The sequence below is a fragment of the Strix aluco genome, chromosome 2 (genome assembly GCF_031877795.1).
Source record: "Strix aluco isolate bStrAlu1 chromosome 2, bStrAlu1.hap1, whole genome shotgun sequence".
NCBI classification, from domain to species: Eukaryota; Metazoa; Chordata; class Aves; order Strigiformes; family Strigidae; genus Strix; species Strix aluco.
Window position 1 is genome coordinate 45,980,652 of NC_133932.1, and position 23,907 is coordinate 46,004,558.

The 23,907-nt window shown below is 34.8% G+C and overlaps 1 protein-coding gene across 10 annotated transcripts in view; it reads left to right on the forward strand.

Annotated features, from left to right (window-relative positions):
• Positions 1-23,907, forward strand: part of DMD (dystrophin) — a 1,148,563-nt gene that overhangs the window by 851,260 nt on the left and 273,396 nt on the right. For all 10 annotated transcript variants that reach the window (XM_074814589.1, XM_074814586.1, XM_074814591.1 and 7 more), the window contains 2 exons: positions 4,481-4,692; positions 11,527-11,681. In XM_074814589.1, coding sequence (XP_074670690.1) covers positions 4,481-4,692; positions 11,527-11,681 — 367 coding nt within the window. The remainder of the gene's footprint in view (positions 1-4,480; positions 4,693-11,526; positions 11,682-23,907) is intronic.

A 23,907-nucleotide genomic window follows, 5' to 3' on the forward strand; every position in this document is an offset into this window, starting at 1 on the left:
AGTTTAGCTCTGCACACTACTGTGTCTTACTGTCTTCTACTTATGGTGCTGGCTGGTACATGCACTGTCATGTACAGAATTGTGCTTGCAGTCCTATGACTGTGCAAACCATGTTCAAACCAGGGCTGCATCCAGTTCTGTAGCAAGATTTTGTGAATGCAGTACAATGACCTCACCCACCAGTTTCTTAATCTGTCATACCTAACATTGGCAAGTGAAGTTGTTACAACTGGCAAAGGACATAAAATGTTTTCATCTTTATGCTTTCATTCTGTTTACCAGTGACAGGCATTCTGTACAGCCATAGTGTTTAAAGGCTGCTCAATAGCCTAAGAATGAAGATCTCAGTTACTCTTTTTTCTTTCAGTGCCTTGGGTGTTTCCTATTGCTACAAAGGAGAGGAGGGAAAAAAAAAACCCTTAAGATTTGAGAGATTGTGGCAAAAATATGAAACTATTCATAAGTAATTTTTCAGAATTGGTTAGATTTCAAGCTCAGTATATCTCTTCATCACAATCGTTGCAAGGTATAAATAAATTGAAACACTCAAAGATGCACATAGAATTATTTTCATTTTTTAACTAAGGAGTATCAGTGCATCAGCAGCTTCTTTTGGTAACATGAATTATAACTGTCCATAATTCTGCTGTTCTCCAGTTGTATTCTGCAGCAGGTCAGATTGCATTTGACCCTCTAGTCTTCAAATCTATGAACCCATAGTGAAAAAATTACTTTATAGGAAAATGTCAGTATATTGTCAATAATGCCTTTGAAAAGCACTCTCCTACAGAGCAAAATGACTGCAGTTTAGATAATTCGTTGGACAAGGAAAGCAGAGGTTTTCTACCTTGCAGATTCTGTTGCTGTTCATCACTTGTTAAGGTTTTTTGAGTGTGTACTGTATTCAATGGACTTCTCAAACTGGCATGGTATGATTGCTTTTTTCATCTTTGCATAGGCTAAATGTAACTTATAGTAACATGAACTGTGTGCTCCTGTTACTGACAGCTTCTTCTCAGACTCCTTTTCTGTTTCCACTGCTGTTATATTTTAAACAGCAGAGAGTAAACTTTCTCAGTGAAGAGTTATATTTGTCTTATCAGTGATATGAACTCTTAACAGAGAAAAAGATATTTATTTTTGTTTGTTGTTTCTCTATTATACCTAGTGTATGAAAAAATAGTATCAAAATTTTTGTTAATGAACAAAACAGAATCTTAAGCCAGCAGTCTCCTTTGCTGAGATCGTTCTTTCCTCAATGTACTAAATCAATGATAACCAGATTGAAAAATACTTAGCTTGTGTTTGATTGCTTTAAATGCAGTTTTTTGCTTTGTTATTTCTTCTAATAACTTACTAAATCTGCGGTCAGTTCAGCAGAAATTCTTTTGTCCATTTTAGTGATATAATCATTATTGAACAACTAGTGAATAGTAGTGATGAAATAAAGAAATTGACTACAACTTTGAAATTATGTACTGGTAGAATCTCACCATGTCCCTAAATTATTCATTTGAGAGAGTTCAGTGGTAAACTGGGAGCGATTGGAGCCATGCTGGGACACTTTCCAGTAAGCAAGTGCATATCTTGGGTTTCACTTCAGGAAATAACCTCTTGTATGTATTTTGTCTTTGTGATACTCAGTTTAGACTTGTTAATTGTCAAATATTTTTGTGGTTTTCTATTCAAATAAAACTAGTTAATGACCACATGGATTGATAAAATGATTTTAAATTGTTTCTTTTCCTTAAGTCTATAAAGAAAATAATGTTCATTTTTTCCAGATTGCCCCTTTGCAGATCAGTTGGTAAATAAATTCTGTACTGAATAATTAAGAACCCTCTTGAGATAATTTCAAATACTGATTCTTACAATAAAGATACTGTGCTGTTGCCAAATTTAGGGGGGGAAAAAAGGTAGAAACTGGATACAAAGGGGGAGTGCCACACTAAAAAAGGCATTTGGCTTTGAAATGGAGAAGGCACAGGATTTAGCTGTAATGAACAATGTAAACTGAAGTGCTTCAGAAACTACTGTACTATGGGGAAGAAAGGGTTTTGTCATCGTTACTAATTATTTAAAATTCTTGTGCTTCAGTATTAATAATGCACATGGAGCCACACTTGTTCTATCTAGGCAGTTTCAATGTGTAGTCATCACAGTATGTAGGTGCAATGATATATAAAAGATAAAGATCAGAGTCTGATCTCAGTAATATGCTATTATAATCCAGAGTGCAGTAAGGACAGTTACAATACTTTTTCCTGGCAAAGCTTACTTTTTTTGCCATATTAAATGTTTTTACTTAGGTTTCAGGTTATTTAGTAATCTTTGCAATAGTCTTTTGTCTGTTTTTGTTTTATATATTTCTTTTAATTTATTGAATTTTACTTATTGCAGGCCTTAAATTCAAGGTAGGAAGTAGTGATCAATTTTTTTTCTTTAGTTCTCCAAAACTTGGGCAAATCTTTTTCTGGAAAAGCAGTCCCTAGAGAAGGATGGCTAATATCTCATACTTGGATACAAACCTTATTAGACATTATGGTACAGATCCATCTATAAATATTTTGATTTTTATTGATAAGAAATATCAGCATTTCTTATTAAAAGTAAATATTATGAAGAATTAATATAGTTATAGACCCAGTTTTCTTTTGAAGCAGTTCTGCAACAGTTTTCATTCATCTCTTAATCCCCCCCCCAAAAAAAACCCCAAACAACCAACCCACACCAACAAAGAAACTTATAATAAAACAAAAATAGGGTTTTTTATGGACAGCTGACATAAACAAGCTATTATGCCTTTGTCAGCTATGTACCAAAATCTCCAGGTGGACAGGAATGAAACGATAACATACTGAATGTCTCAGAGTCTAAGAGGGAAGGAGCTTGAGTAGTTATTTGCAGGAAATAGGTGGCAGCTATTGCCCATGTGCCAGCAACACTGTGGAAAGTGTTTTGGCAGTCTTGGTCCCCTAGACCTCCAGCACAACCCTTGATCCACATGCTGTAGCCATAGCACAGAGATTTTACTTGAGCAGTTCAAGAACACTTCTGTTATTCACCCTTCCTGTAGACCACAATCTCTTTGTTGTTTCAAGTATACCCTGAAGCTTACATCAGAAATCCTCATCGAGATAGAGCACGGAAATAAGTTGTTGTTTTGTGACCTTTGTATACAGCTTTCTGAAATGAGGGGTTAGATTTGCTTCAGATTAAATTTAAGTATTTAGGCCCTAGGCTATTCTTGCTTGTCTCTGATTGTGCTTTGTTTTCCAGTTCTGTTTCTTCGGTTCCTTTTGATTTCCTTTGACTTGAACATGGTGCTATGTGTGCTTACTCACAGTTTTTCTCCCTAGTCTTGAGCAGGGGCTGCTGAAAGATTTTCTTCTCTTTCTCTAAACTTCAGCTGAGTCCATGGAAAGATCTTTATCCCTTCTGGAAGAAGGAATTACTCTAATAGGTAGAAGTCTCCTTTCCCTGCTGAAACATTTCTCATCCCTCTAGTCTTTAGCCTGCACCATTCTGGAATCAACCCTGCAGTGAGAGATGCAGTGTTGGAACTACTTCTCAATGATAATTTCAATTGCTTTCTGAGTACTCTAGGAATCTCTGTTCCCCTCCCTAAAAGGCCTGTGAATTTTCAGTGTAATGAGGCAGTCTTCAAGAAAATATTGAGAATGTAGTTACTGCTGACTAACCTCAGGGAATTAAAAATATATATATTTTAAAAAAGCTTATTTCTTCATGCAGTGCACAGATTTTACTGTTTGTGGAGTTTTGTTTTTTTGGTTTGTTTCTGGGCTTTTTTGGCCAAACTTTAGCTGCTTGGACGACTAGGTCTCCTGATGTTTTTATGCTACTATGGACGAATCTGATGCTGGATGCTAGCCAATGCTTATTATCAGTGATTTTAGTGATTATTAAGTTCCCACAAATCACATTTCTTTTAAATAGCGGATAAAGCTAATCATTATTTTATAATTAACAGGAACATATGAGAAAGTTTTTTAGACTTCAGTTTGTTAGCATTTGCCTTAATGAAAAAAGAAAATATAGCCATTAATTATATCTTGCAATAAGTCTTTAACTAATATTACTGAAGTCCCTAAAGAACTTGTTCTTTGGAAAATATTAAACCTTGTGTTGGTTTGGTAAAAACGAAAGATTATTGCCAATGCTTTTTCTCAAATGTGATCCTGTTTCATAATGCTTTTTGAGGTATGAACCTGGCATTTCTGGCTGCTTATGCATTAAAACACATGCTGTGTACCATAGTGTCATACTGTGTGACCCAGAACAGTTTATCTGTTCTTCTTTGTTAAACTAAACTTAGTTGTAATTGCAGCTTAAAAGTATAAGAGCACTCCAATATGGTCAGTTCTAGAAAGATTTAAATGTTATTTTTTACTCCCTTAAAAAAAAAAAAGAAAAAGCTTTTAAGTGACTCAGCTTTTGTTTTTCTTTTGTGTTTCACCAGTTGAAAAGATACAAAGCCAGTGGGATGAAGTGCATGGACACCTCCAAAGCCGGAGACAGCAGCTTCATGAGATGTTAAAGGATTCATCACAATGGCTAGAAGCTAAACAAGAAGCTGAACAGGTTCTTGAACAAGCAAAAGCTAAACTTGAATCATGGAAAGAAATTTCCTACACTGTGGAAGCCCTGAAAAAGCAGAATGCGGAGCTTAAGGTCACTACTGAGAATTAAAATATTTCTGCTAAAGTTAATTAGACTGTTAAAGAGAATGTCCGATATTGGACAGTGCACATTGAGAACAACCTTTTTATTCCTATTTTCCACAAAAAAAAAATAGAAAGAAATTAACTTACAAAGTCTAAAATGTGTGTCAAATAATCCTTGAATTAAATTGGTTTTAACTTATCAGTCATAACTGGCTGATCCTGTGGGAAGAATACGTACCTTTTCACACAAGTATTTCTCATCTCTTCTATTCAACAGCCTCAGCTGCACTGGTACAGCAGACTGGGAAATCCTATAGTATTGGTATGTCTGTCTGCACTGATAATGAAGCTGTATAGGTTGTCTGAAAGTAGTGTAGAACAGAAAAGGGAAAAAAAAAAACCCTAAACCATAACAAACTATATGGAGGTATTTTGAAAATCAAGCATTTTAGATTTGCCACAGGATAATCTCACTGGGTTCAACCCTGGCAGAGGTATTAACTGCAAAAAACCTGAAATGGCTGCTCTTGTAATTTTCTCTCACATATTGTCACATTCTAGGTGCTCAAATGTGCACCTCAGTTAACTTACGTAGCTGAGCTATATTTCAAGTAGCAATGCAAATATGCCTTAGCTGTTGCATCAGTTTTTAAGTTTGTTGTTATGGAAATGGTCATACTTTGGTGACATTCTTCATGAATAAATTTTGAGAACAGCTGTTTCAGATTAATAATATCTTATTTTCTGGTTGGCGAAAACCAACATTGAAACCAACCAATTGATCAGCCTCTTAAAGTGAGTCCTGCCTCCTTGTTAATGGAATGGTACATTTTAGTTATTTGGGAGAATAGTTACACCAATATTTTCTCATATGTTCTCCTCTCCTGCCTACCAGATTTGATTTGGTTTTTTTAGTTCCTACCACTCAGCTCTTTGGTTAAAGACTTAGAACAGTCATATTTGCACAGCTGAATGGTAATGAACTGCTGTGAAGTGTACTGGGGTGAGGTCCTCATCAACTGGCTTTGCTGCCAGAGAAAGTATGTGTATAACTGCATGATTGGTCTTCAGCTATCTCTATCATTGGTTAGTCATTGCCTTTCTGATATTTAGAAGTAGATACAAAATCTCCTGAGGTTTTTGCTTGTTTGTTGTTGGTTGTGGGTTTTTTTTTTTTTTTTGCTTGCCTGTAAGAAGCATAAAAACTTTCCTCAGCACATTGTTTTAGGGTTGAGGTGTGGGTAAATTTTCACATTTAAGATTATACCATAAGGGTCATTGCTTGGGAAGGATGGATTGTGGTAAACAAAGGCAATCACTCACAAATGTATTGTAAAGAGTTACAGATTAAGTATACTACTGTCATTCAGTGTAGATGACTCCCATTCGTCACTGTCTTTCTGCAGAGATAGAGTTCTAGCTTCTGCCCAGTGTTTGGTTTAAAAAGAAAAAAGCTTCAACAAAGTCAGTGTCCCAGGTCTGCAAAGACTCAGTTAACAAAAAACCAGTTCTGTGCAAACACAGTCTTACGTCATTGTATTGGAGTGTCTTATGTCTCAAACACAAATTATTTAACTAGGAAAATAATTGCAAATAATAGTTTGAGAAATGGATTTTGCATCCACTTTTATACAAGAATATATGAGGTTTAGGTGAGGTTCATCTAAGAGTGTATGCTTTTTGAAAAACTTATGGGGTTTTTGGATCAACATTCTCCAAGTAGAGAACTAAGAATATGCCCTTCTTCTCCTCCATCCCCCAAGTTATAGAGAAAGTATACTAGTATACTTATTCATAGAATATGTCTCTATGTATAAAGAGCTTTTGAAAGGATATCTGCAGATTCTTTTCACTCCTTCTTTAAAGAGATGAAGCACTTGGGCTATCAGTATCTTCAGCCATTCCCATCCCAGTCTGGTTTCAATGTGACATGTGGCAAGTTACAGACTTTAGTCTATAATTATAATTTCAGTGTCACAGCTTGTCCATCTTACTTTGCTGCGCCCATCAACAAGCTCTACTGTTCCATGGTTGTTTCCTTTCATTTCATTGATTTTTGTCTAGCCTTTCTCCCCCAAGTCTGGAAGAAATTAATCTCTGCTTTAGCGAAAGGGGGGTGGTGGTTCTTTTGTTTTTTCCTTCTTTTTTATTTTCTCATTCTTTTGTGCCAGCCTTCCTAGAGGAATTATCTTTGTCTGCCAGTACTTCCTATAGTGTCAAATCGCTCATGAAAGCTTCTCAGATGTGACAGCATCAGCTGTTGTGTTCATGCCTGAGATAAGGGGTCATGAATTCTAAGGAAAGTGGAAATATTTTTTGAGTTTAGCAGCTTTATATTTCTTCTGTATAGTATTATCTAAACTGAAGGACCTAGAAATACATCAAGTCCTCAAAATAAATGCTTTCCAGGATTCTGTGCCAAGCTCATATATTTTGATGTTGTTCCCTGAATATGTAGAGTAAGTATGCTGTCTTTTGGCTTGCTGTCAGACCGATGAAAATAAAGCTGCCATTTCCATTCATTTGTGTTGAGGGAAAGAGAGAGGTCAGTATGAGTCTTAAATAAATTCTTCAGACATATTCATTTTATCAGCTTTGTATCTCAACAGAGCTTGGTGTGAGAACGTAGTCACCAAGTGTTCTTTTGATTTGTTTGTTAAACGTTATAGGTCTGCCTAAAGACAGCTGAGCTAATGCAAAAGTTCCCCTCTGCTCTAAGTGAACTTTAAATCAGTGCTTGTGTTAATGTTTTTCTCTTAGTGCATCCTTACACATGAGTAGATGGTAAGTCAGCTCAGCAATACAAGTCTTTTGATTATTTATTTTTTACAATGCCAGCATAAAACAAAAATCAGTAACTGGCTTGTATTTGGTCAATGATGTTTTTAATAGAATTTGGCACATTTGTTTCTGACATTTAAAAGAAAAGTAACCAGGTACCATATAGCTGATAATTAAAAAAATTATTTTGAATCAGAAATTAATTCAGAGCTAATTTGCTGAGGATTAAAGTATTTTTTCATGCTATTGTTTTTAGTTTGATATTTGAAAACTAAATTCTAAAGACTGGGGTTAGGTATGGAGAATCAGCATATGGGATTCTGGCCAATGAGAGTCTTTACCCATTAAAGCCCTGTTTGTTATTTTTTATTAAGTGATGACTGCAGATGGTTAACTCAACAGGCTGAAGGTTATAGGTGTATAAATAGTACACAGTCACACTTCAGCTCCTTTCCATCCCCAAGTCATCTGAACATCAGCTACTGTAAAACTAGTCTCTTCTTAATACAGTACTGAGCTTATGTTAAAGGAATAAACCTTCTAGGATTGCCCGTTCACTCCTTGGCTCTCCTCTCTCCTCCCCCTGTACCAGTTTAGGCGGGATAGCCAAAAGGAAGAGGAGGAAGGATGGAGACAAGGTTTCCTTCCTTTCCTTCATTAACCACCTATTTCTTGTTAATCTAAATAGGAAATTAAATAGCAGCCTGATTACATCCCCTGCTGTGTTGGGACTCAGGAGGCCAGGTAGTCTTCCACTGGCATAGCCTTGGGGGTGAACTTTATGCCCTGCATTTGTAGATAAGGCTATCTTGCTTGCCTTTGTTATCTTCTTGCAGGGACATTAACATACTAGATAGTCTTTTGCCACTCCCTCTGTATCAACATAGGATGAAGTACAGTCTCAGCACTTTGTGGATTTTTATTATTCCACAGCTGACAGGATACTGCTTTGATTTTAATAAAACAATTAACAATTACGTTAATGTTATTGACTATGATGCAGATGCTGAAATAGAATTCCTTGATTAAAAAAATAATTAAGTATATGAATAAAGCATGATATAGATATACAGAAAAAGGACAGCAAACCAGCTTGATTTTCCAGATTTGTGGTATATACACCTGCTCAGTGTGGGAATTTACATGCTCAGAACTGAATTATGTGGTATGTACATTTTGCTATATTTGAACTTTATTCATCACTTATTTTGTTCCACTGGGCAGTCCTGGGATAGAAGAAAGCCCAGCTCTAATTTCCTTACTTGTTTTTAATCAAAGATCCTTAATTACACAGATTTTCTTCCTAATAACATCAACTAGTGTCTGCTAATTAAAAATTAAAAAGGAATTTATACCTAAGTAATATGATAAATGCACAGCCTTAATTCTTTAAGCCTTTTAATAAACTCAGCAAATTCCAGTGATGACACAAACAAAACAAATAGAATGCTTTAAAAAATATCAAAATGAAATTAAGGTAATGAAGCATTTTCATTAAAAAAACCTGAATATATTTTTAAGTAGCTAAAAGATAAATGAGACCTAAAAATGGAAAAGAGAAAAAAAATAATGCCAATAATTTAATACTAAAATATGTTTTATAGTCATGTAAGATAGGACACAGTTAAAACATTTAGCACAACACTTTGTTCTCAGTGTCTGCACATAGAGCAAAGTTGAAGCAAGACATGCACTCCACAACGTTGTTGAAAAATTACATAGCAATTTCCAGTAAAGTAGAAAATACAAATCGTTTCTGTTGGCAAAGCTCTCTATTCATCATTTCTTTCCTGAGTGATGATCTAGTGTTGTAATGTCAGGAAGTTAATGGATTAATGTTAAAGTTAATGGTCAGAACAACACTTTTCGAAATAATCTTATAATGGATCCTTCCATATTTTTATTATAAAACTGGGTTTGGAAGGTTTTATAAGGTCATTTATATTCACATGGGACTGAGCAAAAAGAATTTATTTTCAAAGTAAGGTTTATGTGCCATTAATTTACAATGCAGACAAAATGTTATGGTAACTTTTCTATGCAATGCAGTGAACAGTCAGTCTGCTGTGATTCTTTGGCTGGAAAAAAGTAACTGTGTGCATGCATAATTTTAAACAAAGAGAAAGGTAGACTATAATAAAGATGGATAGACTTAAATGTAGAATAGATACTTGCTATAAAATATCTACAAATCTGAAATTATAATTACTGTAGAATTTATTTTTTGTTGTTTTATGTATTTTATTATATTTTTAAAAATATTAACATTTATATATTTATTGTATCTAATCCTGGCAGGAAGGGAGCTCAATTGGCAGACTATTTCCAAAACAACCAGCTGCCTATATCTTCTCTAAAGGAATAGTAGTGATTTTTCACAAAATCATAACCTCTCCTGACTACATCAACATACTTAACACAGAGGAATGAGTTTAAAATTTGTTTAGGCAGCTTCAGTTTAAGTGAGTTTAACCATAACATGTTCAGATGGTTTTTGAGAGTGGGGGTTAGTAGCCACCTCCTAAAGTTTGACTGGTAGAAATAGGATCCCTTGTTCAAAACAGATAATCAGGTTGCTATCTTAGCACCTGAGATTATCTGCTGCACAGTAATTGGGTGATCTGCCCTCTTATGAAGAAATAACACAGGAAAGAGAGGAAATACATGTTTTCAGTTTTAAATTACAGAGAGGACCTACAGATGTTGAAGAAGAGGTTAAGAATTTTGGGGAAAAACCAAAACCCCCAACAACTCCACCTGGACTCTATTCAAAGATCAGATATGTTTCAGTCCCAATCTTAATCAAAAACACTTTACAGACTTTCTGAGATGAAAACATAAGTGCACAAAATATTCAAAATCTATTTATTTTTACTTAGTATTTAGACTCTTTAATCAGGGATTACATATTTAAATTCAGGTGTGTGTGAAAGTTCCTTATCTGAGTCAAAACAAGATTTAAAAAGGAATACTGCTTTGGGAGAATGAGAGGGAAGAAACTATTTTTTCTTTACAGACATTTCATGATTTGTGTATTTAAGCACAACAATAAAGACAGTCAAACCTTACTGTTTGTTTTTTGTAGAAGCTTCTAATATTTACATGCAATTTACTGTTTCTATTTATAAATACAAACTTTTGTCCTACTTGCATTGTCCCTTTGATTGGCTAGTCTTTGCCTGGTACAAAAGTACAAGTAGACCATCGATTATCCTTGTTCTTTCATTTTGTTGTTCTACATAATGTAACATAATTAAATATGCCACTTCAGTGCATTTATATGGAAATTTACTCTGAGAAAGAGACTAACAGGAAAGATGCATGGGAGCTGGTGGGAGCTGGTGGAATGAGTGTACAGGATTTCCTGACTTGTTTCTGTAGTGAGGCAGTTGGCCCGAGTGAAGAGGAGAGGAGAAAAAGGAGAGGAAACGGGGGAAAAAAAGAATGACCAAGATTTAAAAAGGTTTCTTAATACTAAGAACTACGAATTAACATTATAAAGATATTGATAAATTTACCAGTAGTATTTTGCTGTTCCAGCAGATGGCACTAATTACATAAACAATTTGCTGAAATAAGGTAAATTAAAAAAAGCACAAGTATTAATTGTCCAAATATCAGTATTATTTTACAGTATAAAAAAGAAAATTAGACAGAACATCTTATTTCACTATATTTTCCATCTCAGTATAATTCAACATCACAAATACTGATAGTTTGCATAGTGCATAATCCATCTATTTGTGTCTCAGAAAATAATAATCAACATTCTGATCAGTGTTTACCGATTTGAGCTGTCATGTTTTATCTGGCATTTAGGATTTGGTTGCTTGGTCTTCTCAGAGATTGAAGTAGTCCTATGGTCTTATGACTAGAAGAATGTAAACATTTAGAAAGACTTAGAAAGACTCTGACCTTAGTTACCAGGAAGTCTGAGGAAGTCCTTTTTTTTATATTGATGATATAAGTTGTTCATCTCCTTCTGTAGTAATCATACAATATGTGTGATCATTTTATGGTGATCTGAGGTTTATTCTTTTTCTTTCTCTTTTTACTTCAGCAATTTTCAAAAGAAATACGACAATGGCAAATAAATGTAGATGTGGCAAATGACATGGCACTTAAGCTGCTCCGTGATTATTCAGCAGATGACACCAGAAAAGTAGAACTGATGACAGATAACATTAATGCAACATGGGCTGCCATTAATAAGAGGTAGGATATGAATTCTGCAACTAGATTTGTTGTTAAACTTCATTAACATTCATTGTCCAGCTTTGGTTGGGGATTATAGAAGATGTAACTTTTGAAAATGACATGATTATAGTGAGAAAGGAAAGAATGATGATGACTCCTCTGTCATATGTTTTGGAAATATGTCTTTGGAATGCCATTTAATTATCTCAAATAAAATTTTGCCTCCTGCCAATTTTCCTCTGCTGTAACCAGTTGCCAACTAACTTTAGTTGATAGATTATATATTTTAAATATTTAAAATTAAGTTTTTCATATTTCTATGTACTATCTCCACATCACAATCACTATAGTGATTTTGACTCATAAACTGAATCTGAAAATGACAGACACATCCTGTTGAAGCAGGTTCAAAGCAGAAATGTTATCCTGCACCTTTGAAGCAAATCTCTAGTCAATAAAGTTTTTTACTAGATCCTTGATCACATTCTTGATTATATTTCACAGTCTTGCAGTGTTTGATTTAGATACAAATTCCTTACTAAAAGCAATTTTTGCAGCTTGTCACCAAATTGTGAATCATCCAATACACAATCTATAAAATCAGAATATATTGCAGCATAAAAATTACTTTATAGTAGTAAAATAGTTTTAAATTATTGCACTTTAGATGAGATACGTAAAAATTAAATCAAAGTTTCTTTAATCAGTATCTTGAATTAAGTTTTACAGCTTATAACTGAAACTAGAAATGGATTAGATCTTAACATGTTTTTAATTAAAGTCTATGAACAAGGACAGAAAAGTCAGTTTAGTTAAATATACAATAAATTCAGGACATCCTCTTGCATAATGGCAGTTACTTAAACCACTGATGACTACAGAAATTTACTCCCATTTGTTTAATTTTTTTTTAATGAAGGTGATATTCACGTGAATGAATCACTTTAACAGCATTTTTTGTAAAACAGACTTGCCACTGACTTAAGATCCTGTTCAAATGAGAGAAGAGATGCTAAAAGAAAGCCACATAAGAATTTGAAAGCTTTTTTTTCTTTAACAAGAACAATAACTAAACTGAGAAATTAGTATAAACTTTCAGTTAATATCTGCTTGCATTTTTCCTGTTATAGTAATAGGCATTTTAGCCTTAGTAGTAGTAGCCATATTTTTAAGAAAAAATGTTGTACTCTCTGTGGTCTGAGAAACAGTCTGGGGGGAACATCTGCTCCTGGATGAAAAAGGCTGGGTGCCTACTGCTCAAAACTATTCTCCATGAGTAGGTACAATCAGTAGCTCAAAAGGGTTAGATGGGAGTACCAAAGGAAATTGCTTTTGTCTGTGTGTAGAACTACAACCCCTGCTTGGTGAGATGGCTTTGTCATCCTGAAATTCAGGATACATCTGTAGCTGCTGTGGATGCTTAGGTAGCAATTTTAGTTAAGAGTGCATCTTTAAATCTGTTAATGCTTCAAGCACAAATCCAGATGTGTCTAACATTGCCTAAATGTGAGAACTGCCATTGTTGCATGGATTTAGCCAAGTACTGGGCTAATCCAAGAGTGTAAATTCTTCAAGATGCACTCATTGCAAGCTTCTACAAAACCCAGGGACTTGTTCACAGCTCGTTTGTTAGATGAATTACTGTAGTAAATATGTCTTAGAAGAGAGCTGTTTAGGTGACTGGGTTGACATTTCCCATTAAGAAGTATAAGAAGATAGGATTAAGCTTGAACAGGTAACTGGAAAAATAGAATTTCCTAGGTTTTAATTTTATGACTTTACTACCTTTCTGGTTTTTTTTTTAATTCCATGTTTTGTACATAATTTTTGTAAGACTTATGATTTAGGAACTTGAAAAAAAAGCATGCTTCAAACAGTAGTTGATAAGCTTCTCCAAGGGCTGTATCACATTTCTATCTGTCTTTTGTGAGACATTGATAAATACGGATGTACTAAGGCATCAAGTCAGCAAAAGACTTGTACTTGAAGATTTTCTGCACCTGTAGATTTTTCAGGTTTGTCTGAAGCTGTAGTCAGGCCTTTGATCATGGAACAGCTCCTGAGTGAGGTCGTGAAAGAACCTCCTACATTTCTTTTGTTAAGCAGCTCTGTGGAAAGAGAAGATGGAGTCCAGGAGCCTTTGGATGACTTAAATGCCAATTTGTTCTGTTTTTTTGGAGTTGGGTTTCGTTTAGTTTGGTTTTTCCCTCTGTGCTTCAGTTTTCAGCACTGAGCAAAACAAATTGGTTTTTTTATGGTTTTGGGGATCTTTTCAACTATAAGAGAATATTTACTCAGTAGAAAGGAGACACATGAACTGTTTGTCACAGGCTCCAAGAAAGGCTAGTTCTCCACTGAGATGGTATGCAATGATTTCAGATATATCCATGAGTGTTATTATCATCTAGACCATGAGTAAGTAGTGCTCTGGTGACCCAGTGACCTTGCAATGATGTAGAAATATATTCCAAATAATGGTCTTGACCATTTCTCCAGTATTTTAGAAGTAGTTTTATCACTGTTTATACACGTCTTGAGTGCCAAGAGGAAATATTGTGCTGAAGATTTTGGTTTCTTCTCCCTATATCCTTAATTTAAATGGCCTAACTATTTTGTGAATGTTCGATTTTAAAAAGAAAAATTAAGAGTGGCCTACATTGTTTTGAACTGGTTTGAACCTGCCATTAATATCAGAATTGTGTGTCAGTGTAACAAATGTGAAACCTCCTTTTCCATGAACCAGATTACTAAAACAACAGACAGGCAAGCAGCAGTAAAATTCCACTTTGCCTTTTAGTAATAGTTCAGCCAAAGCAAGTACTTCAGTCATTAAGGCAACATCTGCCAGCTTGTGTTTTGTTTTCCTTAAGTAGATTTGCAGCTGGTTGCTGTGTGTTTACCCTTTGCCTTACTGTTCTGTTTTATAACACTGAACTATAATGAATAACATTCTAACTCCTTTAACAGCCAAGTTGGTGAGTGCTTGATGGTTGCTTCACTTTTGTCACTCGCCACTTTTTAAATTTTATTTTTGTTGTTGATACTGCAAAGATACACTAAAAACCACATGAACTGATAATTTGGGCAAAAGCCAGAGTGACTTGTAAACAGGTCTCTTCCTCTTCTCTTTAGAAGTGTTGACTTTCCAAGAAATAACTATATTATTTAAGCTAAGGTGATTAAGGAGAAAGTGATCTTTATTGCTTGCATTTAGAAAAATAAATCTAACAGATGAACTAAAGTGTTCTCAAGAGAAAAAGATACAATGCAGGAAGCAGCTATTAGAAACTTACTATATATAAAAATGTTTGTTATGGTAGTATTACATTACTTCCTCCTTTTGTGGGCACTCATATTTTATGTGAATTATTATATAAAACATAAACACTTGCTTAAATTTGTTCCTTTCCTAGGAATCCACCAAATGTGTTTAAATTTCACTAACTTAAATATAAAGCTAAAAAGGGACTTAGATCTTGCTTAAATGTAGCATATATTATGACAGTAATTACATAACGTACTCTGAGAATTGATTAGGACTCCAACCCATCACTGCCTAACAGACATCTTCAAATATTGGCATTGCCCATCAGTTCCTATGCTCAAGTTCAAAGGAACTCAGGTTGCATGGTAGGTATTAAGAGCTTTCACTGCTCAAGATGCTTTTTTGGGCTCCTGAGACAAGATACAGGACACACACATCAGTCAAAACATAAAAAGTAACCTTTTTTCCCCACTGCAGGGTATAGGCAGTGAAGAATCAATATATCATTAGACTTTGTTGTTGTTGTTATTAGTTTAAGTTGTAGAGAGTTGGAGAGGGAGTGGCAAAGAGTTGAGATTCTAGACAATGTATTTGAAAGGTCTGAGATACTAACTCCCATATTTATGTAAGAATGGTGTTAATTCTCTAATGCAGCCAGCTGTGCAAACACCTTGAGTTTGCATGTCAGCTGGGCAGTATGAAATGCAAATGGCCAAACAAACTAAGAACATAAACAGTACAAAGTGTGATGCGTATCTGTTTCCTACGTAAATGCATAATATAGCAGTAATTATAAGTGTGAAAAAGGTCATGATCTAGTTTTGGTCTTTGATCAGCAAACCTTTTCTTATCAGTGGTTGCTTGTTATAAAAATATGTCATAGTTTAAACCCGACTGGCAGCCAAACACCACACAGCCACTTGCTCACCCTCCCCAACCTGGGAAATGGGGTAGTAAATTGGAGGACTAAAGGGAGACTCATAGGTTGAGATAAAAACAGTTTAATAATTGAAATAAGATAAAACAATAACAATAATAGAAAGTACAAACAGGTAATGCACAATGTGATTGCTCACCACCTGCCAACCAATACCCAGCCCAGGCTAGCGATCCCAAAATATGAAGATCCTGCAATTGCAATCCCGGAAGAGAGAGAGAACTCCCTCCTTCCTGGCCGACCCTCCTTCATATACTGAGCATGACGTTACATGATATGGAATATTTTATTGGCCAATTTGGATCCATTGCTCCGGCTCTGCTCCCTCCCAGCTTCTTGTGCACCTGCACACAGCAGGACATGGGGAGTTGGAGACACCTTGATCTCGTCACAACAACTGAAAACATCAGTGTGTTATCAACATTCTTCTCATACCAAATTCCATACTGAATCCAAAACACAGCACTATTCTAGCTACTAAGAAGAAAAATTAACTCAGTCCCAGCCAAAAATGGGACAAAATACAATTGTTAGAATGTAAACTTTATCTGTACATAATGTTTGTAAGTATGATTTTATTGCCTGCCAGAAAGAGCTTGACAATTCTGCTGGAGACAGGTGTTCTTAATAGACTGTACATGTCCTAACACTACTTTGCTTTATTGCACTTGTGGAAGTAATCACATCTGCATTACAGTTAAACTGCATTCTGGGTGAGAAAAACTGCAGTTAGATATCAGCAGCATCCAGGAGTATGAAGTATGTTAAGTTATACTGAAGATTCATAGTTGACTTCAGTAGATAGACCTTTCTGGGAGCCATCTCTGTAAAGCTTATTTGCTCATTTAGGCTTGGACTACTGACGTTGAGAAGGAAAGAATTTGCAATATGTTTTACTTTAAAGAACATTCCCATCTTCTAGGTTCTCCAAGCAAACTCAGCCTTGTCCTTTCCATTCTTCTGTTGCTTTGAAGGTTGGTTTGCATTCCTAAAATTGGTATAATTCCATGCGTATGAACAGCTATTATAGTTCTTTGTGCAGGCACACTTTCTCTGAGCACACTGAAACAGCTAGATTAAAAATGTAAGTGGCCGTGGGAACCTTGTTTATATGGGAAGCTTGTTTACACGTCTGTGCCTGCAGTTGTTGTGCTGGCTATAGAGCTGCATTTGTGTGGGTGTGAGCAAGAAATCATTGCAAATGTAAGACTTCAGATGAAGATGACAATGGTCAAATGTCATTTTCCAATGTAATTTTTTCTTCCCCCAAAGAAACCGTAGTATGATAATTTTTATTTTTATCATTATGTTGTGGTGATGTATTGATTGTTTTTTGAAATAATTTTGCCAGGCTCAGGAAAGTAGATATGTAGAGTGACTGCTCTTTTACAACCAATATGTCATGCTGAATCTTGTTATTTACACCATCTTAACAATAGATATCAATTTAAAATTACAAAGACTGCTGGAAAACATTGTAATTGTAGGGCAGTTACTTTGTTTTGTGAGAGATGTTAACACATGACTATTTTTGTTGCCTCTTATTTAAAAAAGTAAATTTTCAGTATAGGTGTTTGTCACATGCAGTCACATGTCACATGTTGTCACATGTTTCAGTTCTGTAAGGACTTAAGTACTTAGTCAGTAGAACTATTCATGTTGAATGAAAGTGAGTCTCTGCAGTCTCAGGTATCCCACCCAAGATTATGTTATGGAGCAAATAATTTTATACATCAGCATGTTTTTCTGAAGAACTGATGTATCTCTGTTGACTGTTGAATAGGAGGGGAATCAAAGTTTTCAAAAAAACATTTAATCCAGAACTCTTCTGGAAAGTCAAGACAAAGGAGTACAAGAACCCTTTAATTTTCATAAAACTAATTTGTCTCACTTTGTCAGTACAGCACTCTATGCTTCTCAGAAGTTACTATTCAGCAGAGTTAGTAACACTGGCAAACTCTAAGGAAAAACTCTTTATTAGCTGCTTGTGATGCAAGAATGTTAAGGCTTTTGTGTTTAAAATATGGGTATCTTTGAAGTTTCCTAAGAGCTTTTTTCAAATAAAGGATTAAAGTATTTTTTGTTTTCTTTTACTAATTTTTTAAACAAAATAGCGCACCCTCAAAAAAGGACTATAAAAAGGGTGCAAATACTACTATGGCAATGTTTAGATGCTCTGAATTTAGTCTGAGATATTTGTTGGTTTATGTTTTAATTGGTTAAATGTCATCCCTTAACATATCCGTATTAAAAAGTACACCAAAAAGGCCATTTAGGGGAGAGGGATTGTTTTAAGATGATAGATAAAAGAGAGGTTACCTATTTGAAAGACATTCTACTAACTGCCTACACTCTCAAACAAATATTTATGTACAAAATATAATCTCAAACTTATCAGCAATGACATCAGTTAACATTGCTTTATTTTTCTTCCTAATGCCCCTAAGAATGATGAAATTTCAGCCACATATAGGAAAAAAATACAAAAAGACATAAATAAAAATGCCAGACGAGGCTCCTATAAATAGGAGATCTTGAAAGTCATCTTAGCTGCTTATATTCTAGTTTTCACCTTTGTTCTCCACTTAGCTGACTGTACTTTTTGTGCAGTACTGACAGGAGTATGTGGATCCAAGATGAGAAGTCAGCTGAGGGTACTGAATTATTTGTGATTTACTTTGTGAGAGCATAGTCTTGGATATGCAATGCTTTAAAAATGCTTGTAGGATGAGCTGAAAAAGCAGCGTTACCCAGAATATGGTGTGATTCATCATTTCCACCTTTGTGAACATATTCTTGTGATCTTTGAGAAACTCTTTTAGGATTAAAAAGGGAAAGAATTCTTGAGTTATTTCAGGAGAGGGTAACGTCAGTAATACAGTACTTGACTAAAAGGATCTCTGGACTCTTGTGACTACAGGGACATGTTTCTTAAAACTCTGTATCAGTGTGAATACACTTAATGTTCCCACCACTTGAATAGATACATCTGTAGGCTAGTACCTTTATCACTTCCAGAAAGGCAAAAGATCATCTGCAGGTCTGCTAAGTCCTTCCACAGACAAACAGAAATGACCTCAAAGAGAAAAGTGTTGTTGTTCTTAATTTTTTTTCAACTTGTCTGTCCCACAGGTGGCTTGCTGAGGTTTTTTTAAACACCATGAATTCAGCTGATTGATACTTTAGTGGTTTTGATTGTTAACTGTAATCTATATTTAAGGATTTCATTATAGAAAATTAAAAAGGACAACACTGGCATTTTGCAAAGAGGCCTTCAGCTTCATATACTGAGAGCAAATTAATAATTAAAGCTAAGCAGGAAAAGTGAAATTAGAACATCTAGAAGACCATTCCTTACCGGTCAGAGAGTTGCTCTTTCCATTTTTTTTCTCACTCTTGATTTATATTTTGGTCTTGAATGAAATAGAATTCTGCTGCTTTGTTTGGATTTACTGTGTGTTAAATGCTGTTTATTCATTTTTGACAAAACTGAGAACAGTTCTCATGTTATAGTAAAATCCAACTAGACAAAATCATTAAATATTTTATGGCACAGAATTCTAAAGGGACTAACTTGAATCGTAGTCAAAGCTTAATATGGACATTTCAGAGAAACACTCCATTTGAGAAATCTCACTCTTTTGCATCCACGGGAGGTGCAGGAGGAGCAAGGTACTAAGGAAGACATAAGTAAGCCTGATTTTGTGAGAGAAAGAACAGAAATATCAATTTTTCTTCTTACTCCATTAGAAGATTAAGACAAGTGTGCTGTTTTTTTTCTTGAAGGTGAGAATTTCTGAAGTTATTAGAGAATTTTAGTCTCTATTTGAACAAGAACAGAAGCTAATGCCCTGTGCCCTGAAAGTCCAACCTTAAATATATTTCCTATTAGTCTGCAGATAAATTAACAAACTGTAGAAAACTGATCATTGCTCTCCTCCAGAGCTTATTGCAACAAATTAATGTCTTTCCTTTCCCCTCAATAGGCTTCTTATCAGGCTTCATGTCCTTTAAAATAAACAACTGAACAGAAATTAATAAAGCTGATGGGCTAGCAGAGTGCCAGCAAAAAGGAATTTGACCTTAGTTGTCTTTTTTTGTTTTCATTATTATTCTTGTCATAGCCTTGTTTTATTTTCCTTGGACTTTTTTTTTTTTTTTTTCCCCAGCATTTCCTTGCTATTGCAAGCTTTGGTGCTTCATGATTGTTTAGCTTCTGATCAGCTGCTGTGTGGGAGGTGTAAGCTTCCCCTTACTGGCTTGTCAGTCAAGCTTGAAACTGAGAGTATAATTCAGTCTGCCTATTAAATTTTTAGTCTGTCTTTGGAAGTTACCACCAAATGTGTCAATTTGACAACAGTGGTGCTTGCCTTTTGTTGTGTGGCTGTATTTTAACTATGAACGAAATTTCAGCCACATGCTGTTTTGTGTATAAACTCAAAGAAATTGACAAATGATGACAAGCCGTTATCATTCCAGATGAAGATCAGTGGCACAAAAGGCTGATGGTCATGACTCTTATGACCAAGGCAGAGACCTGAGGAAGCGACAGTACTGAGGACAGATGGGAAAGCAACAGAAGTAGCAACATCATTTTCTTGCATGTCCTAAAATAAGGGTGCTGAGAAATCATTGAGGAAAGATGAGATTAAACTGGTAAATCTTGAGGACAGAACTTTAAAAATGAATCTGATACAGGTACATAAAAGGGGAAACAGTAAGTAAGCAAGCAATTTGTGAAAAGGAAAAGATCAGTATGTTCATGTTGTTTAGCATCCAGTATCAATCACATGTTGACCAATGCCCCAAAATAACTGTAATGTGCCATGTTCCCTGACAAATTTAAAAAATATAGGGATCTTGCCCAGCTACTAAGCATTACATCTCCTGTAAACTACAAGAAATACTATCTCCTGCAAATGATAAGAAATAATAGCTCTTGGAATTATCACTCTAGCTGGCATATCTGCAGATTTTTACTTTGTGCAAGATACGTAATCAGTTATGTATCTGATACATATCTGCTTAAGCACAGTAGTGCCTTCTGGCAATGAATTATACAAGTCCACTTTTTGTTGGTAAAGAAAGAAAAAAGTATTATTTTTACATGATTAAAATGTGCTTCATATTATTGAGATTCCATTTGTTCACTTGATGCAGTATATAGTAAAAACAAATTCCCACTTTCTGCATTTTATGTTATTAATGTCTTATATTTTCTTTTTTATTTTCCTTATTTTCTTTTTCTTGTTTTTGTCCCTATTATTTATATGCTTTCTTATTTTTTAAATTCATGTCAAGTTAGACTTGAGTCTAATTTAGTGGTTCTTTTTTAAGCCTATCTTGAATGCATTTTCTGTACCCTAAAACATGAGTTATATGTGCTGATTTTGGTTATCTTTTTGTTTTAAAATCTGAAAGAGATGCTGATATTTATTATCAGTAATGGTAAACAGTTCAGGAATTTCCATGAGTTCTTGGTGCTTAGAGCATGTCTGAGGTTGATACTTCAGCTATGTTAATTAATTACTAATAGTGTCTATTGCTCTATTTTGAACCATAAACCTTTACTGATTCCAAGAAGGCAGATTTATTTTTGTGGTAGTTGACTTGTAAGCTTCACGGTTTGGTTCTACTCCAAGGGATGGGAGGCAATTCTTCCAGGGCTGTCCTCTCTCTTTCTTCGTGTGGGAACACCAACAGAATAGACTTTTTCAAGTAAGATGGCACTGAGGAACTTAGTTCAGATCTGCCTTTGGTGACACCCTTCCTTTTTATACTGTGCTGACCCCTTGGAGCTGTGGACACTTGTCACTGTTAATTCTTTTCATGTTGGGGAAAATAAAAGTAGAATTACAGAACACTTGTATTGAGTTTTGCTTTGGCTAAATTGGTTTTCACATCGTGTCACTGCTTTAGTCATTTTATGTCTGATGCTATTCTCCTTTGTGCTGACTGGGACAAGGTACCCAGCATCAGGAGAATAAGTTAAAGATGGACTTAATATTTATTTTTGGTTTTTTTTCTAGTAATCTTTCAGATGCTAGTATGTATTGACATCTTCATTAAGCTATTAGTCTTGATTTAAAATACTAAATTCCTTCAAGGCTACAGCTAGTTCAGAACCTAGCAGTGTATACTGAGTTAAATCTTCCTTGTAGTATCTGGTATTTTGGACAAATCTATATTGAATCTTTCTGCTATCACATTCCTGATGATTTTTTCTGTCTGGAATTATTCACAGTCCTTCCCAGGTTTGACTAATCTAAATAAATTTGCCGTCTTGTTCTTCACACCCTTTTCCCAATGGTTAATTAATGCACTGAATAACACCTGGTGCTGCTCCCCTAGGACAAGCTTCTAATGCTCAGGGTTGAACATTGTTTACATTGACTACACTATATGTTCTTAATCTCAGTTTTGTTTCATTCAAGAGATTTCTGTAACAAAACTTTGCATCCCTGCCATGGTTCCTAAACAGCTCCTTGTATAGGGGCTTAACTTGTGGGTAGCAAAAAGATTATATTATTTTACTGTTAGTTTTCATCTTTTGTTTCAAAGAAAAAGTTGGCAAGTATATTTTTCCCCAAGACACAGATTTTTTTTTTTTGGTCCATAATACACTTATTGAAGAAACGTAGTATGGTATTTACACATGAAAGAAGAAATCTTCTTGAGTGCCCATTCCCAATAGAGGGTTTCATTTCTGTTTCTGATAGAAACAGCACTTTAGTATTTGTATAGATGTATATTTGTATAGATGTATATATAGTCTTTATGGGTGATTTCTCCTTTTAGATATATATCTGTTTGGGAACTCTCTGATTATGGAGGGGCAACATTTAGTTAGTCATAAATATTAAAGATTGTTGAATATAATATATTCATGTGGCGTCAGCAGTTTATGTATAATGTGTTTAGCTTGCATTGGGTCAAATGAACTAGTCATATTAAATTTACTAGAATAATGTCACTACTTGATGTTTGGGACTACTAAAATTAGTAAAATAAATAAGCCACTCTTGTTCAGATTGGCATTCTGAATAAACTGCAGCACATTAAACAATCATATAGAGATCAGAACTGAACATGCAGTTGCCATTAAATATATTTAACAATTTCAAGTAAATGAGACAAACTATACTGCAGGTATTGGATAGCAGATGATGGCCTTTTTTAGATCAGAAGTACAGATAATCAAGAAAGAATGACAGAAGTTAATATAAGAAATTAAAATGGCACGTAAATATATTAAAGACCTGTAAAAACAGTGTGTCATGGTAATGCCATGTGGATTTAAAAATATCTATTTATTTCCTTGACTTTATCTCCAGTATTTTTATCCTTTAAATAAAGAGAGATTGTACAGTGTATATAAACCACTCAGTAAAGTATGGAAATTCAGAGATCCGTGGCTACTACAAAACATGGAATTTGTGAGAAAGACTGTTCTAATACTGCATTTCTGAATAACTTTTTTATGACTAATTTATTTGCAGTCTTGTGAGCATACCTCACACTGCAAGGACAGAATGGAATGAAGGAGATCAAGTAATGCTGCAATTTTATTTTTTTTACTAATACACTTCTACATTTACTTGTTTGCATTTTTAATAGGAACGTTAACAAGTTTTCTGTAGTCCACCTGTGCGTACCTAATAAATGTGTTAACATTAGTTGAACTTCATTTTTGTCAGTTACAACAGAAGGCAGCCGTCTCCAGTGTTTACTTGAGATTAAGAAAGTTAAAAGTTTTTCTGTTTTGCTTTCTTATGATTCTTGTGAGAGAACCTGTCTCTGTTTTTTAGTGGTTTACATTATTTTGCCTCCTGTGAATTCTTAACATAATTGTTCTAATCTAATTTCTAGGAATCCTTTGTACTACTAGAATAGAGCTTGAAAAATGAAGGTGACTACCATCTGCAAAAAAAGTAGTATCCAAGCCAAATCATGTGACACTGTTTGCATGATCTACATCAATACCACCCCTTGCTACTCAGTTATTTTCTTGTGGATATAGATTGGGTTTCACATCTGTAGTC